Source organism: Ornithorhynchus anatinus, chromosome X3, assembly GCF_004115215.2.
Source record: "Ornithorhynchus anatinus isolate Pmale09 chromosome X3, mOrnAna1.pri.v4, whole genome shotgun sequence".
In the NCBI taxonomy this organism is placed as follows: domain Eukaryota; kingdom Metazoa; phylum Chordata; class Mammalia; order Monotremata; family Ornithorhynchidae; genus Ornithorhynchus; species Ornithorhynchus anatinus.
The window spans coordinates 9,289,916-9,305,984 of NC_041751.1; the positions used below are offsets into that span (position 1 = coordinate 9,289,916).

General features: G+C 42.6%; 1 protein-coding gene across 3 annotated transcripts; it reads left to right on the forward strand.

Moving 5' to 3' along the window:
• Positions 1 to 634: 634 nt before the first annotated feature.
• Positions 635 to 15,862, forward strand: ROPN1L (rhophilin associated tail protein 1 like). Of its 3 annotated transcripts, XM_007659720.3 has the most exons (7): positions 723 to 737; positions 2,693 to 2,745; positions 4,294 to 4,448; positions 7,904 to 8,027; positions 9,913 to 10,074; positions 14,305 to 14,480; positions 15,695 to 15,862. In XM_007659720.3, the coding sequence occupies exons 3-7, from the start codon at positions 4,318 to 4,320 to the stop codon at positions 15,756 to 15,758; spliced, it is 657 nt and encodes a 218-aa protein (XP_007657910.1). In that variant the 5' UTR covers positions 723 to 737; positions 2,693 to 2,745; positions 4,294 to 4,317; the 3' UTR covers positions 15,759 to 15,862. The 3 variants fall into 3 exon arrangements, with proteins under 3 accessions (XP_007657909.1, XP_001519179.1, XP_007657910.1); XM_007659719.4 differs by lacking the exons at positions 723 to 737; positions 2,693 to 2,745 and adding an exon at positions 635 to 707; XM_001519129.5 differs by lacking the exon at positions 2,693 to 2,745 and having other exon boundaries at positions 682 to 737.
• The last annotated feature ends 207 nt before the right edge of the window (positions 15,863 to 16,069 follow it).

The following is a 16,069-nucleotide window of genomic DNA, read 5'->3' on the forward strand; positions in this document are numbered from 1 at the left end:
AGATGCGGTCTTCCAGGTGCTTCAAACATGAAAGGTTAGAGTTCTCAACCAAATCCTTCAGGGGACCTACACGTCCGGTCATCCAGTGGAAGTGGAAAGTGTTGGGGGTTTAAGGTTCTAATCCCAATTTTTCCATTTGCACGAGTTGCTTATCCTGTCCGGACCTCGTTTTCTTCATCTGTTAAAAAAGAAATAACTAAAATGTCAAGTTTCCTCTTAGGCTGTGAGTCCCTGGCGGGGCAGGGCCTGTGCCTGACCTGATTAGTCTTTTTTTCTATCACAGCACTTAAAACACAGATGTCAACTACCTTGGACATAGCGGAAGCGGCGTGGCTCAGTTCAAGTGCTGGGATGGAAAACAGACGCCCCCCCCCCCCCTTCTTGTCACGCCCATTTGCCAGATGCGATTAGTGAGGGAGGCCCAGGCGACGGAGCAGACCGGGGGTGGGATTTGAACCCACGGCCTGCGCCTCCCCTCGGAAGGCCACGCCTCCCGCTCGCCCCGGGCCGGGAAGCTGCGGGCGTCACGACGTCGGGGCGTCAGGACGTCAGGGCGTCCGTGCGTCAGGACGTCCGTGCGTGCCGGAGGGAGGGGGGCGGAGCCAGCACGAGGGACCAGCGTGGCGGTTGCCTGGTAACGGCCCGGCCCCCTCCCCCCACCTCCCAGCCTCCCGGCCTCCTCCGCCATCGCTAAGCTTCTGCTGGGGGTGCGATGATCGTCAGGGTTCATTATTATGGTGTTATCATTATTGTCATCATTATTAGTGACTAGTAGATCGTTATCCTTATTGTTATCATCATTATCATGTTATCATCATTATTATCATCGCCGTTATTATTTATCATTGTCATCATCATCATGTTATTATTATCATAATGATCATTATTCTCATTGTCATCATCGTGTTATCATTATTACTATCATTGTCACCATTATCGTCATCATCATCACCATCATTATTGATTATATTATTATTATTGATTATTATGTCATTACATTATTGTTATCATTAGTATTACTGTTCTCATTATTATTATCATCATCATCATCCCCATCGTTATTATATCTTTATTATTATTGTCGTTATTATCATCATCATTATCATCGTCGTTATTGATTATTATATTACCGTTATTGTTTTATTATCGATTATTATGTCATTATCATTGTTATCATTGTTATTGATTATATTATTATCATTATTGTTGTTATTATCATATTGTCATTATTGTTATCATCACCATCATTCTTATCATTATTATTATCATCATCATCATATTTTATCATTATTATCGTTATTGTTATGATCATTATCATTATTATCACCATCGTTATTTATCACTAATATCATTATTATTATTATTATGTTATTAGCATTATTATCATCATTATTTATTATCGTTACTGTAATTGATCATCATGACATTATCATCATCATTATTGATCATTATTATATCATTATCATTGTTATTATTATTGTTGATTATTATTATTGTCATTATTGCATTACTATCATAATTATAATGATCATTATAATGATATTCATTATAATGCTATGTGTTCTGTATTATAATAATACATATTATTATAGTGATATATCATAATATAATAATACGACGATATTATTATTATTAATGATAACTGTGGTGTTCGTTAAGCACTTACTATGTGCCCGACTGAGAGCTCACCTCCTTCAGCCTTCCCAGACTGAGTCCCCCCTTCCCCTCAGCACTGTGCTCATTTGTATATGTTTTTTATTACCCTATTTATTGGGTTAATGAGGTGTACATCAAGAGAAGTGGCGTGGCTCAGTGGAAAGGGCCCGGGCTTGGGAGTCAGAGGTCATGGGTTTGAATCCCGGCCTTGCCACCTGTCAGTTGTATGACTGTGGGCAAGCCACTTCACTTCTCTGGGCCTCAGTGACCTCATCTGTAAAATGGGGATGAAGACTGGGAGCCCCACGTGGGACAACCTGATTCCCCTGTGTCTACCCCAGTGCTTAGAACAGTGCTCGGCACATAGTAAGCGCTTAACATTCATTCATTCAATAGTATTTATTGAGCGCTTACTATGTGCAGAGCACTGTACTAAGCGCTTGGGATGAACAAGTCGGCAACAGATAGAGACAGTCCCTGCCGTTTGACGTTCTTACAGTGTAATCGGGGGAGATGGACAGACAAGAACAATGGTAATAAATAGAGTCAACATTTTACATCCCCTTGATTCTCTATATCTTGATGATGATGTCTTCTTTTTGTTTGGTTCTATTTTGCTCTGTTGTCTGTCTCCCCCTTTTACAGTGGGAGCCCATCATTGGGCAGGGATGGTCTCTCTCTGTTGCCGAATTGTACATTCCAAGCGCTCAGTACAGTGCTCTGCACATAGTAAGCGCTCGATAAATACGATCGAATGAAGAAATGAATACTTCTTTTGTTGTCTGTCTCCCCCTTTTAGACAGGGAGCCCGTCGTTGGGCAGGGATTGTCTCTCTCTGTTGCCAAATTGTACCCTCCAAGCGCTTAGTACAGTGCTCTGCACGTAGTAAGCGCTCAGTGGATACGATTGAATGAATGGACTGGGAAAGAGAAGAGTCCTACTAGTGTTACACCCCCAATTTAGCTGTAGGTAGACAGGACACAACACGTTCTGTTGACAGAATTAGAAGTGACTAATTCAGTCAATTCTCTTTTAGTGTGGGAGTTGTGTTCTCGCGGAGTCCCACATTAAGGAAAACTTGTGTATCCGGTAAGCGCTGCAGGGGATAGAAACAGATCGGGTTGGACGCAGTCCCAGGTTCACAGTCTCAATCCCCTCTTGAAAGAGTAGGTAACTGAGGCACAGAGAAGCGAAGTTACTTGCCCCAGGTCACACAGAAAGTGGCAGAGCTAGGATTAGAACCCGTGACCTTCTGACTCACAGGCCCAGGCTCTAGCCACTGCGCCGTGCTGCTTCTCTGTTCAGGAGCGCTCTCATCTTCTCCCCCTTCTTCTCGGGTTCCCACACCCCAGTAGAGGCTGTTTCGTACGTAGCTGGCATCTGAACACCTGAGGCTTCATTCATGCATTCGGTCGTACTTATTGAGGGCTTACTGGGTGAAGAGCACTGCATTAAGCACTTGGAGTACAATTCTGCAATAAAGAGAGACAATTCATTATCCCTGCCCACTGCGGGCTTACAGTCTAGAAGGGGAGCAACAGACATTAAAACAAACAGGCATCAATATAAATAAATAGAATTATAGATATGTAAATATATATTTATATATATACAAGTGCTGTGGGGCGGGGAGAAGGGGGTAGAGCGAAAGGAGCGAGTCGGGGCGATGCAGAGTGGAGGGGAAGCTGAGGAAAAGTGGGGGGGGCTTAGTCTGGGAGACTAAGACACCCCCCCCGGCCCACATGGCCCCTCCAGGAAGCCTTCCCTGACTGAGCCCTCCTCTCCTCTTCTCCCATTCCCTTCTGGGCCGCTCATACTTGCTCCTTCATTCACCCTCTTTGCCTTTGCCACAGCACATATGTATATATATATATATATATATGTGTGTATCCGTAATTTATGTATTTATTTGCATTAATGTCTGTCTCCCCCTTTAGACTCTGAGCTCGTTGTGGGCAGGGAATGTCTTTGTTGTTATACTGTACTCTCCCAAGCATTTAGTATAGTGCTTTGCTCTCAGTAAGCATTCAATAAATATGGTTAATAATAATAATGATAATAACTAAGATACCAGGCAGATGGAATTGCCTTTCCTGTAGCCCATCTCCTTCCTCAGGATGGGAACTCCCAGGTTTTTCATAGCAAGGAGAGCAGGAATTCACAGGTATTTTCATGTGCTGTAGAAAGAACAGCAGAAGGTGACTTTGCCTAGTGGACAGAGAACGGGCCTGGCGGTCAGAAGGACCTGGGTTCCGATGGGGGCTCCGCCACGTGTCTGCGGTGTGACCTTGGCCGAGTCACTTCACTTCTCTGCCCCTCCGTTACCTCATCTGTCAAACTGGGAATGAACACTGTGAGCCCCATGTGGGACAGGGACTGTATCCAGCCTGATTAGCTTGTATCTAATCTCTAATTCATTTATTTGTACCCCAGCGTTTAGTACAGTGCCTGACACGTAGTAAGCACTTAACAAATACCAGAAGGCAGTTTGTACAATCGGTAACATGCACCTAGAAGTAGAAGGGAACTATTCTACTTAAGATAAAACTCATAAGCTGCCCTCACTTTTTTTTTTACCTCAAAAGCTGCTCAGGTCCTCATGTATTCCTCAACATATCGCTCTCTTTCTCTTTCAAGATTTGATTACGCTTCACAAGGATCATGCCTCTTCCCGATACCATGTTCTGCGCCCAGCAAATAAATATTCCCCCAGAACTCCCAGATATATTGAAACAGTTCACAAAAGCCGCTATTCGGACTCAACCCACGGATGTGCTGCAATGGTCAGCTGGGTAAGTAATCACCACGAAAGTGCGAAGCATCGGGCTTGGTTTAATGGTATTTTCGTTTTGCCTGTGAGAGCCACTTAATTATCTTTAAAATTGTATGGATTAGCAACCAATTTAAGGAAAAAATAAGGCAGTCAGAATCTGTATCCTCCAGGGATCAATCAATACGTGGTATTTATTGAACCTTTACTGTGTTCCATGCACAGTACTAAGTACTCGAGAGAGAACAAATAGCAGAATCGCTAGGTATGTTCCCTGCCTAAAAGGAGCTTACAGTCTAGAGGGGGAGAGAGGGAGATAATGAGCAGATGTTCCAGTCTTTTAATGACTCCTTTTAACCCTTTGTCTTAGCATCAAGGGCAGGTATTTTGAGGGTGAAGCAATTTATCCCAGCTTTTATGAGCGTGAGGACATGAATATCAAGTATTCAGTTCCCCTCTGTAGAATTGGCCCTTGAGGAGGCCATGCTGAAGAAAGAATCCTTCCTGTCCTTCATTAGGGCCGTCTGGATGGGAGCAGACTGCAAAAATCAGAGCAGCGACTGGGTTCTCCCAGAGATTCCGCTCCTTCAGGAAAGAGAAAAGTCCTACTAGTCTTACATCACCAATTTAGCTGTGGGTAGACAGGACACAACATGTTCTGCTGACAGAATTAGAAGTGAGTGATTCAGTCAATTCTCTTTTAATGTGGGAGTTGTGTTCTCGCCGAGTCCCACATTAAGGAAAAGTTGTATCTGGTACTCACGCTGGGTCTAACGCCACAGATTTCTTCCAACATGGCATCGGGCTGTGTCCCAGATGAATGTTTGTTGGAAGAATGTTTCGCTTATTCCGCTATCCCATTCTATCTAAAACACACATCCCACTGTGATTTTCTCATCTTTAAAAAGAACTAAGCTACCATATCAGGTACTATGTTTGTAAATCAATCCATTTTTGTAAAGTTGCGGGTAGGTGCCAAGGATGACTATCTCTTATAATATTTCGAGCCTATTCTGAACCCTAGACATTAATGGCATGAATTGAGGCGATATTGCAGTTTTATCCTGAATCCCTGGATGTAATCAACAGCAATTTAGAAAGAGCCGGATCTTCAAGTTTTACTTTGATTTCAGAAGCAAAAGTGAAAGTCAAGTGTTCCTTGACGCCAACTTCTCACAGGAATGTTTTCAGGCTTCAAGTAAAAGCAAACCTTTAACTCCACCTGACTCTTGGAGACGGGCTCTAGACAGGAGCTCAAGCATCACGTCTTCTCAAAAGAACATCTGCCATCTCGAGTGGCAGAGAATCAAAGACAACCCTGCCCTTCTCTTCTCTTCCCTCCTACCCAACCTCCCCCAGGCAGGCCGAGATTAATAGCACTTTACAGTCCGATGGGCTGCTTTCAGATTCCATTCATTATTTGACTTATAAATCCTTTCATGCTTCTCCCTGGATCTCCTTACTACAAACTATTTTTTGTGATGAAAAGATATATTGTGTAAAATACCTGTCAAAATCCCCCCTTAAAACTTCGGTTGAATAAAGCTGAATTTATATCATCATAACGTGATGTAAATCACTGTAGGGCATGTTGTATTTGATAATGACATTGGGAAGCAGAGTATCTCTTATCCACCCGAGGCTTGATCTGATGAAGCAATAAAACACACCTTTTGAAATATCTTTGCTTCTGTGCAGCCAAGACTACTGACTGAGCGTTAAGTGTACGTGGGTCAGTACAACGTATTACCAGATATCGGTTCTGTTTAATGGATTTAAAGGCCGGGCAGAACAGGCACGCATAATATTTCGATAAATAACCACATCTGAAGATAAAAACAGGCAAAAAGGCAAAGTCGACTTTGCGGATAGACTTTTTCTGCAAGCTATTAAAAGTATTTGCCTCATAAATTTGTAGTAGCACCTAGCCATATTAACTAAGGGGTATCACATTACACCCCTCCTACTACTAATACTACTAATAATAATGTTGGTATTTGTTAAGCGCTTACTATGTGCAGAGCACTGTTCTAAGCGCTGGGGTAGAGACAGGGTGATCAGGTTGTCCCACTTGAGGCTCACAGTTTTAATCCCCATTTTACAGATGAGGGAACTGAGGCACAGAGAAGTTAAGTGACTTGCCCACAGTCAAACAGCTGACAAGTGGCAGAGACAGGATTCGAACCCATGATCTCTGACTCCCAAGCCCTTGCTCTTTCCACTGAGCCACGCTGCTTCTCTACTACTACTACTACTATTACTAAGCTGCACTTCATTTTCCCTGCTCATGTATATAACTGGATTGAGGAATTACAAATATCCACTTGTATGAGATGTAAGGGAAAGGGACTGTGTCCAACCTGATTAACTTGTATCGACCCCAGTGCTTAAAACAGTGCTTGGCACATAGTAAGCATTTAACAAATGCTATTATTATTATTATTATTCCGGAGCTGACCTTGAACCACAGATCCACCTTGGAATGGAGCTGCGCTTCCATAATGAAGTAAACAATCCAGCTCCCTAGAATACTGCCACTGTTATTTATTAAAGGAGGAATTAAAGGAATTACAAGGGAGAAATATGATACGCTCCCTGTCGAGTTTACAGTCTGTGAGGTTGACAAATGAACACATTTTAAATGAGAAGCAACAAGAAGCAGCATGGTCTAGTCGTTAGAGCACAGACCTGGCAGTCAGAAGGTCATGGGTTCTAATCCTAGCTCCACCACTTGTCTGCTGTGTGACTTTAGGCAAATCACTTGACTTCTGTGTGCCTCAGTTACCTCATCTATAAAAAATGGGGATTGAGAGTACGGCCCAAGGTGGGACAGGGACTGTGCCCAACCTAATTAACTTGTATCTACCCCAGCGCTTAGAACTGCGCTTGGCACATAGTAAGCGATTAACAAGTACTATATTATTTGAAGAATTCAAATCCAGCTGCCCTCAAAAGTGGCGAGCAAGGCCACAGTAAAGCAAACGCCCAAGAGACAGCTGCACCACGGTGTCCCCCTCATCCTCTCTGGACACTCTTAATGAGGTGGAAAGAGAACTGTGAAAAGTGATCCACCGTATTCATTCTGTCAAATTTATTGAGTGCTTCCTGTGGGCAGAGCACTGTACTAAGCGTTTGGGAGAGTACCATATGAAGGTGACACTTCTTCCTGACCTCCCACTGCTGTGCTATCTATTCTCTTGGGAAGTGAAGCCTTAGGGTTTCAGGAAAAAATGGAGGAAGAGTGGAAGTCCTAGCAAAAGAGCTTCATAGCTTAATGGATAATACACAACTATGAAATTTTGTTTATTTTAAAATAAAACCAGATCCATCAGTCTCTTATTTTAGTGACATTGCCCAAGATCATTTAGTTTCTTGCAATCCCCAAGTAGCAAGCACATTTTTCTTTAGAAAACTCTCATTTACAAATCACTCTCTTTGGGATCTGTGAACTTTCCAGCATGCTTTGGTTACTTTTAGGTACTTCTCAGCTTTGTCCAAAGGACACCCACTTCCTGTAAAAGACAGAATGGAAATGCCTGTGGCAACTCAGAAGACGGACACGGGACTGACTCAAGGACTCCTCAAAGTGTTACATAAACAGGTACGAGCTGTTGCAGCGAAAGCGGTTTAAGTGGCTACCCTACTACCACAAAGCCACAATTAATAATAATTAAGAATCCTAGTGATTAGTAGTAATCCTAGTAATAATCCTAATAATTTCAATGCCCGGATTACACCTCTCTATCACTTAGAGATATTGCTGCACAGTTTCCCTTGGCTTAACCACTTGAAGTATTTTGGCTGACATGAGCAGAGTAATTATAGCCCATTTCATTTTAGCTTTAATAATTTAGACGTATTTAGCATCGGTAATGACTATCCTGTTGTGCAAAGTGCACTTTTGCTGAATCAGCTGTGAAAAATGTGAAATTAGATTCTCTATTTACACATATACACCAAATTGAAAATCTTTCATTACCGGTGTGTCTTTATATTGCTAGTGGTGTAACTAATTTCTTTTTTGTTCTTTTTCGCTTTTCCTCTGGTTTTCACAAAAAATTGGAAAAGGTGCTCCCATAAGCTACCCCTCCCCACTCTCCAAGTCTCCAAGTCCAAGGACTTTACTAAGTCCTTGGCGATGTCCTGGGTTGCAATCATCAGTCAAGCAGGAAACAGATCAATCAGTAAATATGGACAAGTGTCCGACGTCACGGATGCCATTACTCAATGAACAGAACCTATTATTTTTCAGCCGTACTGGACTGAATTATGTTGACGGTACTTGTTGCAAAACTGGCTTAATCAGGCAGTTAGAGGTTAGTTAGCACCACTAGCCATTATGTCTCCCAGATAGATATTTTTTCAACTTGCTGATAAATTTGTCCCATGCACACTATTCGGATGCAGGAACCTTGAGATTACCTCTTTCAACGAACAGAAAATCCCCTAAGAAAATTAAACACCGATCAAAACACGGCATCCGTGATTAGCTTGTATCTACCCCTGCTCTTAGGACAGTGCTTGACTCTTTAGCGCTTAACATAGGTCACAATTATTATTATTACCCATGATAATTTCTCTCATGTCCAAATCACCTAAACGATGGGGGGAACTCAACTTTCCAAAGTAACCTCAGTCTGTCCTTCAAAGTTTGGTATTTTGCTTTTGAGAGCGATGGGTCAAATTCTAGAGCCCCAACTTCTCTCAGAATTTGGAGAGATTTTCGGGATTTGCCCCATGGCCCCCAGGCCAACCAGCCTCTCTGTCACCAGGAAGTCTCCATTACTAGTGACTCCGACCAAGGGACTTTTCACCTTTTATAGATCCAATCCTCCTGTGGAGTTGAGGTTTACCCTGAAATGCCTCTCCTTACCCCTCCCACTCACCCCCACCCCCAGCGAGTAGGAGAAGCAGCGTAGCTTAGTAACTAGAGCCCGGGCCTGGGAATCAGAAGAACCTGTGTTCTAATCCCGGCTCTGCCACACGTCTGTATGACCTTGGGCAAGTCACTTCACGTCTCTGGACCTCTGTCACCTCATCTGTAAAACGGGGATTAAGAGTGTGAGCCTCATGTGGGACAGGGGCTGTGTCCAACCTGATTAACTTGTATCTACCCCAATGCTTAGAACAGTGCTTGGTACAGAGTAAGTACTTAACAAGTACCATGATTGTGATTATTATTCCCTGGAATCAGAGCCGTGGGAGCAGCAGGAGCGGGTGAGGAGAGCAACCCTGCTGCCGCCGACTCTCCAAAGTTCACTCTTACAGCCTCTCAAGGCCCCTTCCTGCAGAGCTGCCGGCAGCTAAGCTATCCACACGGCTGATGTTGAGAGAACTATAGTGATGTGTCTGTACATAAGCTAGCGAGGTCCGAGAGGACGCTTTCCCAAGGTTTCTACCCCTAAACCTTAGGGAATTAGTGGGACTATTCTAAGACTCGGTTTTGAGATTTCTGCTACATTATTCTTCCTTGTTTATTTTTAAAGTTGTCTTCAAAGGGTGAAGTGGAAATACCAGAACTAGAGAAGAAATGGAAAAATCTGTGTTTGCCCACTGAGAAACTGAGATTCATTCTACAACTGGGTGACTTTAAAACCAAAGTAGAATGGATGAAATTTCTAGCACTCGGATGTAGCGCGCTTGGTGGGGTATGTATTATCAACAGCCCATTTACACTCCCATGAAAGCCAAATTAAACATTCGGGGACCACAGTTGAACAGTGGAAGTAAACTTATTTTAGCCATTTTTTATTTGTCCAGAGTCCACCCTGGTTGTCTCTGGCTAAATATTTCTTTACTGTCCCTTTGTTTACCTTGTAATATTCCTGGCAGCCTGTGCTACATCACCCACTCTGTATAGTCTGGTAAACTTCCACCTTGCCTGTTCTCTGGCCGAGTGGAAGGAGTCATAGGACAGAGCTGCATCCTCCCTGCAATCCTTGACTTCATTCGGGGACCTTAGGAAGACGGTTAGGGTTCCTCGAGGCAAGATGGAGATCTTGTCTGAAGTTCCAGTCTTTCAGATCACTGGGGTAAGCTTTTGAAGGTTCTTTTAAAAGATGATCTGGAAGAATCGAAGAAACCAGTCAGCTCAGTGACTATTTTAAAATGAGCCAGGAAATCCTTGGGGTGAGCTCTGGAGCACCTGGAGTTTTAAGGATCTCTGGTGTGGGAGCCATCTCTCCCAGGGGGCTGTTTTCTCTTTGATTAAGTGACTTTTGAAAACCGGCTCCTCGGGGCTCACTCTTCCCACCCTCAAAGACTTACTAAAATCACGTCTCCTCTAAGAGGCCTTCCCCAACTATGCCCTTATTGCCCCTACTTTTTCTCCCTTCTGCATTTATTCATTCATTCAAAAGTATTCATTGAGCACTTATTGTGTGCAGAGCATTGTATTGAGCACTGTCCTTGCACTTAGATTTGTATCCTTTATCCACCCCACCCTCAGCCCCACAGCACTTGGGTAAATATCCGTAATTTATTTTAATGTCTGTCTCCCCCTCAGACAGTACAGACTCCTTAGGGGATGGGAAGATGTCCACCAACTCTGTTGCACTGCATTCTCCCAAGCACTCAGGACAGTGCTCTGCACAATAAATATGTTTTATTGGTTCAAAATAGCTGGACGTGCAAATGCTTCATTAGGCCAAACAACATTTTTCAATTTGGAAATATTTGCTCCATGAAGTCACAGGGTCTGTGAGACTAGGAGAAGTCACTGTTCTTATCTGTGCTTGTGCTTTTACTGATGACCTGAAGGGATTTTGTACATTAATGAATATCATGTGACCACGACCAGGAGATCTAAAAGCACTTTGCCTGTACCCAGCGCTGTGAAAGTTTTTAAGATTCCAATAATTTGGAAAAACAGAAGCAAAAGTTGAGCTCCTAAATCTTTGTTTCTGCTGAAAAAAGAGTTGAGCATAAGAAGGTGTATTAGAAAATAAAATACAATTCATGGTTTCTTGCTTGTAACTGGAGGGCCTTAAGGAGAAGAGAGCAATTTAGGTATCTACTAAGTCTCTGAATAGAGCAGAATAAAGATTGTCCCCCTGAGACTGCACTCCAAGGCTCAACGTTCAGATAGCTGCCCGGCATTAGGCGCCTGGAAGGATCAACAGGTCAGGAGTCATTTCCATTTTTATAGGTTGATGAAATATGGTCTTGCTGATCTGGGAACTCTTTATTGTCATTGAGAATTTGTGGAAAAAATACAGGATTTTTCCTATTCATTGAAGCCTTCATAATTTTGAGAAACAAATGAGGCTGAGAAGAAAACTGTATTTTGGAAAGTAAAAAAATTCACTTTACAGTGTCAGCACTAGATGGAGACATTATGTCAAAGATAGAGCTGATTTTCTGTAGTTGACTTAGCTTTGCATCCCATGGTTTTAGCAGATGAATGACAATAGTGCTATTTAAAGGTTTTGGGGGTGGTTTTTTCCTGTTCCCACCGTCTTCCCACAACCCTGTTAGCACTACAGATTTGGGGATTATGATTCAGGTTACACCTCAGAGAATAAGGTGGTGCCGTAGTTGTATCTAGTCCAGTTAGATTCCTCAGTGCTGCATGATCTAATGTCGTATAGGTCTCTCTTTGGAACCCCAATATTTCTTTGGCTTTTTGGGGAAACTGTGGAAAAAAAAATCCCTTCCAAATTCTGGGTAGAGTTTCTTACTAAAGCCCAGTGTGGTGCAAGACTGGAGAGAGGGGATTAAGGATTCCTTTCCCCCAGTGCCTGGGAGGGACAGAGGGAAAAGGTCAGTCAATCAATCAGTCAATTGTATTGATTGATCACTTACTGTGTGCAGAGCACTGGACTAAGCATGTATCAGTGGCTCAGTGGAAAATGCCCAGGCTTGGGAGTCAGAGGTCGTGGGTTCTAATCCCAGCTCCGCCACTTGTCAACATTGTGACTTTGGGCAGGTCACTGAGCCTCAGTTACCTCATCTGTAAAATAGGGATTAAGACTGTGAGCCCCACCTGGTACAACCTGATTACCTTGCTTGGCACATAGTAAGCGCTTAACAAATGCCACCATCATCATCATTATTATTATTATTATGTATCTACTCCAGCACCTAGTACAGAACGTACTTAACAGATGCTATTTTTAAAAAAAGGAAACTAAGGTTTAAGAAAAACCCTTACCCTCATGGACTTCTGTAAGATTTTTGGAAGAAGAAAGGCAAAGGAGAAGTGAAGAGGAGATAGGAAATGGGTTGTAGTGCTCCCGAAGAGTTAATCGTTGCTTCGTTAAATTTTTCTCTTAGGAAGCTCCTTAAAAATTGATCCATCTCTGCTTCTGCAGGTCAATAGTCTAAATTGCTGTCTGCCACCTACTGCCACAGCGCCAATATTCCCTTCGGCAGACCTAGCTTGTGGTACGGTTCAGCATTGGTTTAAGTTCATGAGGTGTTAGTTTTCTCAGAAGTTTAGCAGAGTGTCCCCGAAACCTTGGCTCCGATTTCTTAGTCACTCCTCCTGGAAGCATCACACTGGGCTTCCTCTCGGGGGATCGGAAATGATCCAGTTGGGGGCAGATGCCCTGTTCCCTGCTGGTTGGTGCAGTCTTGGGCCCTCTGTTAGCCGTCTCCGGGATTTCAAACATTTTTTCCCCACGTTTGGTGTGCCGATGCTTTGAAATAGCTCATGCTTGTGCTTCACCCTGAGTTCCACTTCAGAAGTTCAATGTGTAATCTGATTCATCGAGGATCTCTCCCCAGAATTATTTTTGAGCCTGGGCCTGACCTTTATGAATCGTCTCGCTCCAAGACACGCACGCTATCAAAACATCACTGGTCCTAATGAAGGTCTTCCCAAAGTGTTTAGTTTTCCATTGTGATTTGGATGCATTATTTGGCAGCTTTCTGTCACCACTATGAGCAGGTTGGAACCATGAAGTCAATCCGAGGGGGGTGGGAAGGGCAGATCATAAATCAACGTTTACGGAAGAGTCTGAATACTCAGGATTTCTCGGAAGACTTTCATTTGTCGTGGGAGTTGTAGATTAGCAAGATGCACACCTACTGGGGACCCAAAAGGGTTGATACAAAATCAAATCCAAACAGGATGGACAGGCATAAATTGAGAGAAACTTCCTACCTGATAAACTAAACCGGTTCATAGGATTCCACTTCCTTCTCGTATCATGACAGAAAAAAATGTAATTGCTGATTTTAATTTCCTTTGATTAAAATAGTGCACTAGAGTCTTTACTCCAGTGTAATTACCCTTGGCATTTTAGTGACTGACATTTGGTTATTTTATTGGTTGCGCTGAAATGGTGCAGTCATTTGGAAATTGGCCTTGGTTTCTTGCAATATTTATTAGGTGCTTACTAGGTGGCAGGCACAGTACTGAGTGTTGGGTTAAAACAAGATAAAAACAGATTATCATGGTCCCTGACCAAAGTAGAGAAGCAGCGTGGCCTAGTGGAAAGAACACTGGGAAAGCTGGGTGTCAGAGGACCTGTATTCTAATCCCAGCTCTGCCATTTGCTAGCTGTGTGACCTCGGGTGGATCACTTAACTTCTCTGTGCCTCAGTTTCCTCAACTGTAAAATAGAGATTAAATACTACTCCCTCCTACTTAGACTTTGAGCTCCACGTGGGACAGAGACTCTGTCCAACCTGATAAACTCATATCTACCCCAGCATTTAGTTCAGTGCCTGGCACAGAGTAAACACTTACCAAATACCACTAAAAAAAAAAAAATCCAAGGCTTCATTTCGGGGGAATCATTCATTGAGAATGAATAAAAAGGAATAAATCTTTAGCTGAGGTATTAAATGATGGTGAAATCTTATGAGCCAGAATGATTAATGCTGTGGTTTTGTGTTTGTTTTTCCCCTCTCTCGGGATGGGGTGTGACCAGACAATAAACAGTGCCCTGAAACATGCCTGTGAAATTTTGACCACTGACCCAGAGGGAGGACCAGCTCGCATTCCGTTTGAGACCTTTTCCTTTATCTACAAATACCTGGCTCAATTAGATGGAGAGATGTGTCCGGCTGATATTGAATCTTTCCTGAACTCTCTTAAGGAACAAGTGTAAGTAGGCGGGTATCTATTGAGCACTTGCTCTGTGCAGAATACTGTGCTAAGCACTCGGGAGAGTACAGTTCAACGGAGTTGGTAGTCACGTTTCCTGCCCACAGTGAGCTTAATGTTTAGTGGGGGAGATAGATATTAATACAATCACAACAGTAATCAGTAGTGAATTTATTCTAACTGCAGAAACCTCTCATTTCACTAAATAATCTCTTTTTGAAAATACTTTTTAATCTACTAAGGAGGGGACTGATGCAAGTGAAAGAATAAGTGATAGTAGTCTTATTTCCTAGCCCTAAGCAGTGGACATCAAATCAAACCAACAAAAGGCAAGATAGACAAACATAATCCACCCCCATCCCTGGAAGGGAAGAATGAGTTTATTCTTTGAGATTTATTCTTTATTATTCGAGAAGCAGTGTGGCTCAGTGGAAAGAGCCCGGGCTTGAGAGTCAGAGATCATGGGTTCGAATGCCGGCTCTGCCACTTGTCAGCTGTGTGACTGGGCAAGTCACTTAAACTTCTCTGTGCCTCAGTTACCTCATCTGGAAAATAGGGACAAAGACTGGGAGCCTCACGAGGGACAATCTGATTACCCTGTGTCTACCCCAGTGCTTAGAACAGTGCTCTGCACATAGTAAGCGCTTAACACATACCAACATTATTATTCTCCTGAAGTATGAAGTCTTTGAGGGCAGGGATTGAGAAGCGCATGGCCTGATAGATAGAGCATGGCCTGAGAGTTGGAGGATTTAAATTCTAATCCCAGCTCTTCCGCTTGTCTGCTGTGTGACCCAGGACAAGTCACTTTGCTTCTCTGTGCCTCAGTTACCTCATCTGTAAAATGGGAATTAAGACCGTGAGCCCCATGTGGGACATCTGCATTTAATATTTTACATTTCTAAAAAAGGAAAATTTGAAAAAAATACCAGCTGGATTGCAAACTCCTTAAGGACAGGGAGAGCGTAATCTACTGTAGTCTCTCAAACTCTTAGTACAGTGTTCTGCAGAGGCAGTGCTCAATATATACTATTAATTGAAAATACACACTTTTATTTTTGGTCCAGAAAAGAATGTCATAATTGTGGTGACACAAAAGTTTTAGAAGAAATCAAATTGATTTTAACCATATGTTGAGTATTACTTGCAGTAGCATCTTTATCAGTTGTTTAAACATATAATATATCACTAATGATTTCTTTTTTATGATTTAGGGAACTAAAGAAGGATGGTCTGATAGGAGTTTCAGATTTCCTCATTTCAGCGAAGAAGGTTTAGAGAAGAGTGAAAATAATTTCTTAGAAAATATATGGAAGAGAGTCCTTTTATAAAAAAAAAATTACAAGTGCTAGGCACTAAATACACCTTTGATTTGACTAGTATTCATGTGCAGTGTGACTTCTTTGTTTTCATGGAAACTTAGTAAGCTAGATGCGTCTTGGGATTTTTTTTAATGTCATATAATTGAATTACCACTTCAGAAAAATAGAAACTCTTGGGAATTCTATATCTAAAATGTGATGATCCTATCTGGATTTTGGGAGAGAAGGAAAAAGAAATCCCTTTCCCAAAGAAGTGTTTCTGTGCTG